The following is a 13,005-nucleotide window of genomic DNA, read 5'->3' on the forward strand; positions in this document are numbered from 1 at the left end:
GTGTGTCTTTCTTACTACATGTCTTTAATTCACAGTAAAGCTTTTTGCTTTTATACTTTTGTGGCAGCACCTGTCGCCTGCAGACCTTCCTCTCTTCCCATGGAACAAAACAAAGGGCGTTGCAATTTCTAAAGTTACAAGTAGAGAAGCTAACGTTTGTCCTGTGAGTGACGGTAGAGTAAAGGGATGGGGTCATTTCAATGAAAGGGGTTCATCCTCTGGGGACCATGAATAGCCGTGTTTCCACTAGGGGGAAAAGTGGCCACACCCTCTCTAAAGTCCGCTCACTCTGCGTGTCTCCACTACAAGTTAGCCCCCAGAGGGATTTAGAGACTCTGGAGGTGACGTATGGTTTTCACCGTCGCTAACTGTGCACAACGTCAGCAGCTGAAAGCAGCATGGCTAATTATGCACAGAGTCTCTGCTGATCATACACATAGTGATTGTGAATTAACGGCATCACTAACTGTGCACAGAGTGTCCGGTGCTTGTTGTAAACAAACAGAGATCGCTAAGTGAACACCTCCTGCAGCAGCAGCACATACACACTGTACTGCTACAGAGCTAACTGTAGCTAACTGATGCTAACAGCGGCTAAGAAGCCGGAGGCCGGCTTGTTAAGAAGAGTAAGAAGAGTCGCTGGATTTGTCTCCAGTCACTTTCTTGAAAAATAGTCGCTAAGGGGGTCTGAAAAGTCGCTAAATTTAGCAACAAAGTTGCTAAGTTGGCAACACTGCTTCACTGGCTTTTACAAATGCCGCGTGTTTTTGTCGTGTAGAGTACTACGTCACATCCTGCTTAGCGATCTATCCAATCAGTAACCAGGCTGTTTTCAGGGGAGAAAAAAGATCCTGCTCTTCTACAGGGACGAAAAAAGTCCAGACAAAAGCCGGCTCCGGACAGCTCGTATTTAAATTAGGGGCGTTTCGGCGAGTGAGACCCGCCTTATTCCGGGTATTGCCCGGTAGTGGAAACAGCCCTAATGTTGTAGCAAATATTATGGACCTGAGTTTGGCAGTAAAGAAAAGCTCCAAAAAGAAAAGTCTAAAATTCTTCATTTTTAAAGGCTGATGTGGACCAGTACAGAGAAAGGTTTAATACTTATTATTATGCATTTGGTGCTACAACAAAAGTTAGAATCATTAGGGGTGATGGGGATTTCTTTGGACATCATCACTTTGATGTTTAAAATTAAACTATCATCTCTTTCTGCTACTCAGGACTAACAACAGGTAAAACAATGTGGAACTTTTAGAGAATATTTTTATCATGAAATGAGAATACCTCTGACAGTCTGATCTCTTTGGCCAGATCCTTAATGAGCTGTGATGGTTTCATGTTCTCTGGAAGTTCATCCTCATGTTCCAAGAGGGCCTGTAAGGAGGGAAACAAGCCAAGCTGTCATTAGTTTTCAGAAGGTCTTGGATGGACAGCTGACACATATATCCTGACAGGTCCATACCTGTTTTTTAGTCCAAGCTCTGAAGGCTCCGTTGATGATTTTGGCACCATGTATCAGGTATGGAGCTGGTTGTTTATTTGCTTTATGTAAACCTGCAGGAAAAGAAATGCATCGTATAATGTCCAAACAACACAGTGTTTATTTCGTGATGTACTGCATAATAATTTACATTAGATTTGTGTATTAGGATCTTTTTTTTAATTATTATTATATATTTTTTTTAATTTAAACAAAACACAACATAAATCACCAATGGACAAACACAGTAAAACAAAAAAAAAGAAAAAAAAGAAAAAGAACAACAACAAAATCACAAAACAAACCTAAATAAAAAAAATAATAATAATAAGTTACGATCTTAATATGCTTTACTTTGTATGGACTTTATAAGTCTCTACATAGCGGTGAACAAAAAGAAGAGACTTATAAAGTCCATACAAAGTAAAGCATATTAAGATCGTAACTCATATACAACAACTTCCTTACTTACTACTAATAAGCAATAATTCTGAGGTTATTGAGGGAAAACTCTTGGTTAATGTCTTACTGGTTGTATAATAAGGCCATGCAGAATAAGGCATTAATAACTACTTAATAATGACTAATTAAGAGCCAATATGTTACTTATTTGCATGCTAATAAGCAACTAATTCATGTTGAATATGTGTTCCCAAAAAATCTAATAATATACCAGCCAATATTCAGACATTCTGTAGAATATCTAGTGCGTATGCAGTCAGTGCTCTCGGTTGGACAAACTATGTAATGGCTCTGTGGTTTCTACATAACCTTAAACATATGTGTTATTTGTTAGCCGACATATTGGCAGATGCCAATATATTTGCAATAAGCCAATATCACCCAGGCTCTGTTGCAAACTCGCTGACACGCTCCTTTAAATAAAGCACAACAAAGCCAGAGAAAGCGCTCCACATTGTGCCTCTTGATGACTTACGTTGATATTTGGCCTAGATTCAACTGCTGCCTCAGTTTATGTGAAATTAGGCAAATGTAATTTTAATGTGGATTTCCTCTTTAATTTCACTTTGATGGAAGAAAGTCAGTCTGAATATTAACTGAAGTGGATTTACAAGCAAAACAGGAAATGATTATTAACATTAAGGCAAAATAGCAACAGTGACTTTTCCCTGCACTGACCCTGAAGTGAAAAACAATAATGGTATGCTGTGGGTTAGACGCAGCGTGCACCACACACAATAGCAATCAAGCTTCAACACGCACACACATACACAGAAAATAGTGGAAACATAAACAATTGGCCCAAGCCAGCGGAGAGGAGTTTAAACACAGGCTTGTAATGGAGCAAGTGATTCTAGCTGGGCCAAACCTTTTGAAGCTAATCATCTGTGAACTCTGCGATTTAATGACTGAAATAATATTAGAGCATCCAGCTCCTCATCTGTGCAGCAGACATGCAGCCACACATTTCTTTTTTCTTCTTTCATGCATTCTTCTGGAGAAATGGTGAGTTAACGGAGGATGGATGTTAAATATCAGAATCAGAAAGCCTTTATTGTCATTGCAGGGGGTAGTACAATGAAATTTCCCATCAAAACACACGTATAAAAACACACAAACCATATGACAGAGGTGAACAGGACAGGAAGACAGAGATGAAGAGAAAGAAATACAGCACAACGTGAGGAGAGGAAAGGAGGAAAAAACTATGAATGGTTTGGGGGCGGGGAAGTATGCGTATCAGTATATGTGGAAGTTCGAGTGTGTAAGCCTGAGACCAGCCTTTGTCCAGTGCCTATCAGTCCCACACATATTAGAGTGAAAATCACATTTATAAATGCATCAGAATTTACCTTTGAATCTCTCGAGGAGATGTCGTCCCACATACCAGCACGCCGTTTCAAAGTTAGGGAAGGGGGTGAGAGTTTTGACCTTTAGTCGCTTCTCGATTTCATACGCCCTGAGGGGAAGTAAGCAACATGATTCAGATAAACAACATCATGCATTACCAAGAGCTTTGTTGCAACAAGCATTTTACAAATTCAGAAACAGATTGGTCCTAAATTAGGACCCAATGGAAACTACTATTTAAGATCAGCTTAAACCAAATACACAATAAACCTCCCAAATTAGGAGCCGACAGTCCGCAGGAGGCATGGCTGATCACTGCAATAAGAAAAAAAAAAGAGGGCAAGGAAGCATAAAGGATGAGTGTGTAATAAAGCAGGTTTCCTCACCTCATCTGCATCTCCACACTCAGGTTGTGGACAAAGTGTCCAGAGAACGCCAGACAGTCCACTGGAGTCAGTATTGCATTGATCCAACCTGAGGAAACCATTGGAAATATTAATTCAATATTTCCAATAAAAGATGAAAGAAAAATCTTTTTTTTTACTTGTTTCATTGACTTTTAATTTGTAAGCCACCTTCTAATTTTCTTCCTTTCATTATTCTGTATATGCATTATATGTATTTACCATTACATTTTTTTGATTGATTGATTTTTTATTGTTTATTGTATTTATTTATTTTTTGCACTACCTCACACCTGAAGCTTGTTATAGTTGCAGTTTCTTTTTGAACAACTGTTTTTTATTATAAATATTTAACCTGTGGTTCTGTTAATCTTTACATGTTGCATTTTTCTTGTTAATAAAATTATTCCATTAAATTTTGGGGTCTTTGTTTTTATCCTTGTGGTATCGAAAATGGTATCGAGTATCGAATATTTTCCTGAGTATCGGTATCGAGTTGAAAATGTTAGTATCGTGACAACCCTAGTCTGTATCATTTCTATGATGAAGTCAGTTCTGACCTGATGGGATGAAAAGAGTCTGTCCTTGCTTCAGAGTACATTTGTAACACTTGTCCACCTGGTCGGCAAAGAACATTTCACTGTGATTGGACGATGATCTCCAGCGCTCGTACAAAGACAGGTTGGCAGAGGTGGGCTTGATGAGGAAGAAGATCTTTTCTCCCTGCAAAAACAGACACAATCATCGTCATCATCATCAAGGAGAGATGGAGTTGTTGTATTCCACTCTTTTGAAAGGAAAATCAAAGCTGTACAAAGTGATATTTTTCCTCAGAGGCACACGTCACTGACGTAGGGCTGGACGATATGGACCAAAAGTCATATCCCGATATATTTAGGCTGAATATAGATATACGATATATATCCTGATATTTTTATCGCAACAAGAGAGCAAATGTTCAGTCAAAGTCAAAACCAAATATGACATGTCACAAGTGGTTTTATTGAAACCGTTTATTTAAGTGAACATAAATACTGTATAACAACAGGAGTACCTTTTTTATGATTTTTTGTGTTATTTTTTTTTTTTTTTTTTTTTTTTTCTTGTATACATACATATTTTATTTTGTGCGGGCAATGCATTTTACATTTTATTTTATTTATTTTTATCCTTTTTTTTAATTAATTTTATCTTATTGCAATTTACTCTTCTATTGTTTATCACATCTCTTTGTAGTGTGTTATCTATGTATTGTTTGTGCAGCACTTTGGAAACCTGTTGCTAAAATTGTGCTATATAAATAAAGTGGATTCGATTAAAAAAAAAAAGTCAAAGCTCCATAGAGTGCACATTTAAATAAAAAATATCTTAAATAAAAATAGCCAATAAAATAAAATATCAATCTTTTTCTGAAATAAATATATTTATATGAGAAAAGAATAACAAACATTACAAAATAACTAAATATGACAAACCCTAGTAAGGGCAGCATTTATATATAAAGAAAGAAAGAACATTTGAATGAATATGGTCTAATTCCATATCACATTTAAAATAGGGCCGGGACTTTAGCGCGTTAATTAAGCTTAATTAATTACAAAAAATGAACACGTTAAAAAAGTTAACGCATTTTAATCGCACTTATTTTTGCACCGCGGAACGTTTCTCACTGGATGAGTTTCAGGCGGACCGATTATACTGGAGCACCAACTAGCGTTCATGAGTTCAGACAACAACAAACCACAGTGAACATGAAGGAAGAAGCTGATGAGACGCTTTGGTTGGCCCCGTGGATGATGGGACATTTTGTTAGTGCAACTGGCACTTTATGTTGAACTCTTTATTGTTTTGGCCAATGTTATTGAGAGAGTTAGACTGAAATTAATTAGATTTTTTTAAACCAGCTGTCTGTTATGACCTCTGAAGCAACAGAGAGATGTTTTCCAATAGTAAGGGTTTCCAATGTTCTGAATGTACTTGAAAGTATTGTGTTTTACTTAAAAATCCAAAGTATTATAGTTTATAGAAGGTCTACCTACCTATAGGCTACCTGAATTTATGAAATGTACTATATTTCTAAATATGCTATTGCTACACTTAATGGAAAAAATTGCACTGGTCTGTTGGACCCATATAAACAATATTTTTGTTGCTTAAGCTTATGTATTCAGTCATTATTCAATGGTATACTAAAACCCATGTGAAAAAACATTACTTCTCACTGTTCTCAGGTCAAATATTTATATGCGATCAAAATGCGATTAACTTCGATTAATTAATTACAAAGCCTCTAATTAATTAGATTAATTTTTTTAATCGAGTCGCGGCCCTAATTTAAAAATATATCGATATATCTTTTATATGGATATATCGCCCAGCCCTAGACTGACGGTGTGATTGTGACTCCACATACTGATCTAAGCATGAACGGGACAGACCTTTAGGACGTGGTACCAGACGGAGGCGCCAGCGCACTCAATGTGGAAGTCTGTGTAGCTGTCTTTGACACAGATGAGACAGTATTTGGTGACTTTTGGCTTCCCAAGCAGAGCATCATCAGGCCAGTAGTTCTCTACCCAAGACAACCGCCGCACAATCTGTGGACTCTCCACTATAGAGTTCATCCTGTCCCAGAAAAACAGAAAAAGAAATTAATAGCAGCAGTTTCCCGACTTCCATCTTTAGAAGCCAGACATCACCATGAGTGAGAGAGTGTGTACCGTGCGTCAGAGAACTCCAGGTTGATGACGTTTAACACTTTCTTTCTGTTTGTGCTGTAGTAATAATCAACAAACTCTTTGAGCTTCATCTTGCTGTCAGTCTGTTTGGTGACGTCAACCACGTCCACACCGACATCAGGACCTGAGACAATGACAGGACACAGAAAAAATTAGAAAACAAGCTATGCTCCAACAAGCTGCATTTTCTTTAACTGGTGTGTAGCAGTAAGCTGTTGATATATAAGATGCCATCACTGAGCACCAGCACACAACCAAATAAAGAACACATGCGCCCCCTACTGAAAAGAAAATGGTACTGTTTTTATTAACTTACAGGAGGAAATTAAATGAACTGCAGTCACCAACTACAACACATTAGATACAGTATTAATGAAGTGGAGAGCCATTACTCTGAATGCAGACACTTGTATACAAGCATATCAGCCTTTATTCTTGTTGCTTGCTCATATAATGCTCATATAGCAATATAAGAAGCAACTGTGTATTTACAACACTAACAGTTGTACAGGTATAGAGTTATATAAGGTAGTAAAAGTTATTGTCGTGATACAGGGGTCATTTTATTACTATAGCACCTTACTTTAAAATCTAAATCATTATAGAAATATAATTAATTTAAGTGGTACTACAGTAGACCAGTTATTACTACAATAGTCACAGCAATATTAGATGGATAGATGGATAGATAGATAGATAGATAGATAGATAGATAGATAGATAGATAGATAGATAGATAGATAGATAGATAGATAGATAGATAGATAGATAGATATTTTTATATTTTATATTTTTAAGAGCAAACCTAACACTTATCTTTTTAATTTGGCTTTTACTTGAACCATTTTTAGAAAATGTTCTGCTCATACATCTTAGTGTTACAACATCTTCTCTTTTATTTATTTATTTACTACTTACTACTACATATTTTAATATGTATTTTAATCATTTCTAAGCTGCCTCCAGTGTTTCCTCACTGCTCCATGTTCAGATGGAGCTTCCTCAGTTTGTGCTTTGTTTATAATGGGATGGTGGATGGAGGGTCAGGGTGGAGGGTGTTTGCTTGTTTTTATGTTTTGTTATTATTATTATTACTTTCTCCTTTTTTATGTAAAGCACTTTGTGTTGCATGTGTATGAAAAGTGCTATACAAATAAAGTGTAATTGATTGATTATTTAGTTGTGCAGTAGCAGTCGTAGTTATTTAGTTGTGCAGTAGCAGTAGTAGTTATTTAGTTGTGCAGTAGCAGTAGTAGTTATTTAGTTGTGCAGTAGCAGTAGTAGTTATTTAGTTGTGCAGTAGCAGTAGTAGTTATTTAGTTGTGCAGTAGCAGTAGTAGTTATTTAGTTGTGCAGTAGCAGTAGTAGTTATTTAGTTGTGCAGTAGCAGTAGTAGTTATTTAGTTGTGCAGTAGCAGTAGTGGTTGTTTAGTTGTGCAGTAGCAGTAGTAGTTATTTAGTTGTGCAGTAGCAGTAGTAGTTATTAAGTTGTGCAGTAGCAGTAGTAGTTATTTAGTTGTGCAGTAGCAGTAGTAGTTATTTAGTTGTGCAGTAGCAGTAGTAGTTATTTAGTTGTGCAGTAGCAGTAGTAGTTATTTAGTTGTGCAGTAGCAGTAGTAGTTATTTAGTTATGCAGTATCAGTAGTAGTTATTTAGTTGTGCAGTAGCAGTAGTAGTTATTTAGTTATGCAGTAGCAGTAGTAGTTATTAAGTTGTGCAGTAGCAGTAGTAGTTATTTAGTTGTGCAGTAGCAGTAGTAGTTATTTAGTTGTGCAGTAGCAGTAGTAGTTATTTAGTTGTGCAGTAGCAGTAGTAGTTATTTAGTTGTGCAGTAGCAGTAGTAGTTATTTAGTTGTGCAGTAGCAGTAGAAGTTATTTAGTTGTGCAGTATCAGTAGTAGTTATTTAGTTGTGCAGTAGCAGTAGTAGTTATTTAGTTGTGCAGTAGCAGTAGTAGTTATTTAGTTGTGCAGTATCAGTAGTAGTTATTTAGTTGTGCAGTAGCAGTAGTAGTTATTTAGCTGTGCAGTAGCAGTAGTAGTTATTTAGTTATGCAGTATCAGTAGTAGTTATTTAGTTGTGCAGTAGCAGTAGTAGTTATTTAGTTGTGCAGTAGCAGTAGTAGTTATTTAGTTATGCAGTAGCAGTAGTAGTTATTTAGTTGTGCAGTAGCAGTAGTAGTTATTTAGTTGTGCAGTAGCAGTAGTAGTTATTTAGTTGTGCAGTAGCAGTAGTAGTTATTTAGTTATGCAGTGGCAGTAGTAGTTATTTAGTTGTGCAGTAGCAGTAGTAGTTATTTAGTTGTGCAGTAGCAGTAGTAGTTATTTAGTTATGCAGTAGCAGTAGTAGTTATTTAGTTATGCAGTAGCAGTAGTAGTTATTTAGTTATGCAGTAGCAGTAGTAGTTATTTAGTTATGCAGTAGCAGTAGTAGTTATTTAGTTGTGCAGTAGCAGTAGTAGTTATTTAGTTGTGCAGTAGCAGTAGTAGTTATTTAGTTATGCAGTAGCAGTAGTAGTTATTTAGTTATGCAGTAGCAGTAGTAGTTATTTAGTTGTGCAGTAGCAGTAGTAGTTATTTAGTTGTGCAGTAGCAGTAGTAGTTATTTAGTTGTGCAGTAGCAGTAGTAGTTATTTAGTTGTGCAGTAGCAGTAGTAGTTATTTAGTTGTGCAGTAGCAGTAGTAGTTATTTAGTTGTGCAGTAGCAGTAGTAGTTATTTAGTTGTGCAGTAGCAGTAGTAGTTATTTAGTTGTGCAGTAGCAGTAGTAGTTATTTAGTTGTGCAGTAGCAGTAGTAGTTATTTAGTTGTGCAGTAGCAGTAGTAGTTATTTAGTTGTGCAGTAGCAGTAGTAGTTATTTAGTTGTGCAGTAGCAGTAGTAGTTATTTAGTTATGCAGTAGCAGTAGTAGTTATTTAGTTGTGCAGTAGCAGTAGTAGTTATTTAGTTGTGCAGTAGCAGTAGTAGTTATTTAGTTATGCAGTAGCAGTAGTAGTTATTTAGTTGTGCAGTAGCAGTAGTAGTTATTTAGTTATGCAGTAGCAGTAGTAGTTATTTAGTTATGCAGTAGCAGTAGTAGTTATTTAGTTATGCAGTAGCAGTAGTAGTTATTTAGTTGTGCAGTAGCAGTAGTAGTTATTTAGTTATGCAGTAGCAGTAGTAGTTATTTAGTTATGCAGTAGCAGTAGTAGTTATTTAGTTATGCAGTAGCAGTAGTAGTTATTTAGTTGTGCAGTAGCAGTAGTAGTTATTTAGTTATGCAGTAGCAGTAGTAGTTATTTAGTTGTGCAGTAGCAGTAGTAGTTATTTAGTTGTGCAGTAGCAGTAGTAGTTATTTAGTTGTGCAGTAGCAGTAGTAGTTATTTAGTTGTGCAGTAGCAGTAGTAGTTATTTAGTTGTGCCGTAGCAGTAGTGGTTATTGCAGTGACAGAGTGAGTGAGGTCCTCACCAACGTAGTTCTCCACATCACTGATGTAGAATGTGGGAGCAGGCATGGAAATGCCCAGCCCATCCTTCTTCTGGACCAGGATTGGCTCATTGAAACCTTCCTCCTCCAGGTAGTCCAGGGTCAGCTGACTGCCACCGAGCTTCACCACCACATCATCAGCACTGCAAAACACACACACACACACACACACACACACACACACACACACACACACACACACACACACACACACACACAGTCAGTTTGTATGCTGAATAGGGGTAGAACCTCTTGTGATACATATATTGATGTGTTGGGGCCAAATATCAGTACTTTTTATTTAAACATGCAGCCACTCTAAATGCATTGGCATTGACATACCAGAGTCACTCCTTCATAGTGGCACAAATACATGAGGATAAACTTGCAGTGAAGAAGAAACTTTTCTAGCTTTCTGTGAATTTAATATACACTAATTAAAACATTTTAGTCAGTAGTTGTATCCTTCCTTTAAAGAGTTGAACCCTGAACATGGACAGGTTCCAGTCACTGTGTTTAAAAGAGGCACTACGCACAAACTCTTTGCACTATGTTGGGTTTTTTTAGTTTTTCAGTTTTTGATTTCCATTCTGCCTGTATAAACCACTTAAAAATCTTTACCATGACGGGTTGGTATCATTGTTTTCAAGACAACCTCACCTAAATGACCTGATCATTTTTTTCATTTTGACTTACTGGATCAACATTTTGAACACAAAAAACACACACACAAAAAATACAAAAAACACACATAAAACAGGAAAAACAAACCAAAAACACACACAAAATTACAAAAAAACACATACAAACACACTCAAAACCAAAAAAACACAAAAAAAAAACCACAAAGAAATTACAAAAACAAAACAAAACAAAAAAAACAGTAGACACAAAAGATTGCATTACAAATGCTAAATGCAAAAAGCTAAATAAAAAAAAATCTCTGCAAAAAAAAGTAAAATAATGTTAATACACTTCGAGGTGTTTTTTATCCTTTGCTAAAAAAGGGTTGATGCATTAAATTGGACATGGAAACTTCTGGAAAAGCCAAAACTTTAGAGTTCAGCTGACAGCACGGCTCCATGCTGCTTCATTTTGATGTTGTGATGTCATGAAGAAATCGTGCTCTGGCGCTTTCCTGGACTCCAGAGGGTTAATAAAATGGTGAATATATTAGGGGTAGGCTAGTCTAAACAGGTGCGTTTTGAGGTGTGACTTGAAGGTTGACAGTGTTGTTAGAGAGCGGATGGACTGAGGGAGTTTGTTCCAGAGTCGAGGGGCAGAGCAGCTAAAAGATCTCAGTCCCATTGTGGCTAAATTAGCAGAAGGGGTGAAGAGGACTTAGATAAGCACCCTGAGTGGGTTAATTAATAAAGTGGGTAGTAATATTGGCAGGGGGACAATATTTAGTGCTTATTGAAGGCCAAATCAACAATCAGCAGTTAATGAGAAATCATTGACTGTTATTATAATCGAATCTATTAACCCTCTGGAGTCCATGAAAGCGCCGGAGCACGACTTCTTCATGACATCACAACGTAAAAACTTCAGCAGCATGGAGCCCTGCTGTCAGCTGAACTCTAAAGTTTTGGCTTTTCCAGAAGTTTGCATGTCCAATTTAATGCATCAACCCTTTTTTAGGGTTATCATGATTTTACTTTTTTTTGCAGAGATTTTTCTAATTTAGCTTTGTGCATTTAGCATTTGTAATGCAACCTTTTGTGTTTACTGTTGTTTTTTTTTTATTTATTTGTGTTTTTGTAATTTTTGTGTGTTTTTTGTACTTTTATTATGTTTTGGTGTGTTTTGAGTGTGTTTGTATGTGTTTTTTGTAATTCTGTGTGTGATTTTGTGTGCTTTTGTGTGTGTTTTTGGTTTGTTTTTCATGTTTTATGTGTTTTATGTGTTTTGTGTGTGTTTTTTGTGTTCAAAATGTCAGACAAAAATTAAAAAAATAATCAGCTCATATAGGTGAGGTTGTCTTGAAAACAATGATACCAACACGGCATGGTGAAGATTTTTAAGTGGTTTATACAGGCAGAATGAAAAGGAGTCCAAAACCGACAAAATAGCCCCAAACTCCAAAGGTTTAAGTAATGTGAATGCTTACACTTCTAAGGATAAAGTGTGATCCCAATGAAAGAGTGTTGCGTCTGACTATCACATAGAAGCTTTATGAGTATTTGTGTTGTGGACAGTTGAACAGTTGAGTACTGAGTGGTACACAAACATTTAAAAGTGTCTCCATGTGTTTACCTTGGAAAGGTCCTGCTGCGAAGCTCCTTTATGAAAACTTGACTGCCGTTCTGAACAGCTTTGATATCTGTGCTTTGCCCCGTGTCATGTTTGCTCCAGTTCTTTTTCTTTTTCACTGAGGAACAGAAAAAAGTCAAACTTAAAACCCACTTAGAATTCAGTAGCAGACAGTATCAAATGACCTAAAGGGAAATCATTTCATTTTTTATACAAGCATAAAATCTTCCAACATAGTAGGGTTGTCAAAAGTATCGATACTCAAAAAAGGATCAATACTAAAACGTTGTATCTGGATACGATACTCATTTTCAAAAGTATCGATATCCCCCCCCGACCTTTCGTTTCAAACTGAACTATTACTGATGTTATCGTGGCCGGTGGTTCGCATTAATGTTGGCCGTGTTATTATTAGCCATTAGTCGGAGCTAGCAATTAAAGGCTGACGTCACGTTAATGATTACAACGTAAATAAATAAATAAATCAGGCACGTAGTATGCCCATATTACGTTTATTGACACAGTGTCAGTATACATAAGCATAGAGTTAATAAGTTTATATAAATGTTGGTGACTGAAAAGTGTTATTTTCTCTCTTGAAGTCCCAGAATGAAGCAGAGAAAAGTCGACTTATCAAGCTTGCCTAATATTGTGCACAGCATACAACCTCAAAATATTGTTCTAATTGTTATTGTTTATTGTATTTATTTATTTTTTGCACTACCTCAGACCTGAAGCTTGTTATCATAGTTGTAGTTTCTTTTTGCATAACTGTTTTTTATCATAAATATTTAAGCTGTGGTTCTGTTAATTTTTACATGTTGCATTTTTCTTGTTAATAATTTTGGGGTCTTT

The 13,005-nt window shown here is 36.3% G+C and overlaps 1 protein-coding gene across 1 annotated transcript in view; it reads right to left on the reverse strand.

Annotated features, from left to right (window-relative positions):
- The window catches only part of phf2 (PHD finger protein 2), a 48,249-nt gene that overhangs the window by 16,856 nt on the left and 18,388 nt on the right, over window positions 1-13,005 (reverse strand). Inside the window, exons 3-11 of the mRNA XM_059330308.1 lie at window positions 12,154-12,268; window positions 9,880-10,040; window positions 6,417-6,558; window positions 6,135-6,321; window positions 4,257-4,419; window positions 3,679-3,766; window positions 3,295-3,401; window positions 1,463-1,554; window positions 1,285-1,374 (exon numbers count right to left, since the gene is read on the reverse strand). Of these exons, the coding sequence (XP_059186291.1) occupies window positions 1,285-1,374; window positions 1,463-1,554; window positions 3,295-3,401; window positions 3,679-3,766; window positions 4,257-4,419; window positions 6,135-6,321; window positions 6,417-6,558; window positions 9,880-10,040; window positions 12,154-12,268 (1,145 nt within the window). The remainder of the gene's footprint in view (window positions 1-1,284; window positions 1,375-1,462; window positions 1,555-3,294; window positions 3,402-3,678; window positions 3,767-4,256; window positions 4,420-6,134; window positions 6,322-6,416; window positions 6,559-9,879; window positions 10,041-12,153; window positions 12,269-13,005) is intronic.

The sequence above is a fragment of the Centropristis striata genome, chromosome 3 (genome assembly GCF_030273125.1).
Source record: "Centropristis striata isolate RG_2023a ecotype Rhode Island chromosome 3, C.striata_1.0, whole genome shotgun sequence".
NCBI classification, from domain to species: Eukaryota; Metazoa; Chordata; class Actinopteri; order Perciformes; family Serranidae; genus Centropristis; species Centropristis striata.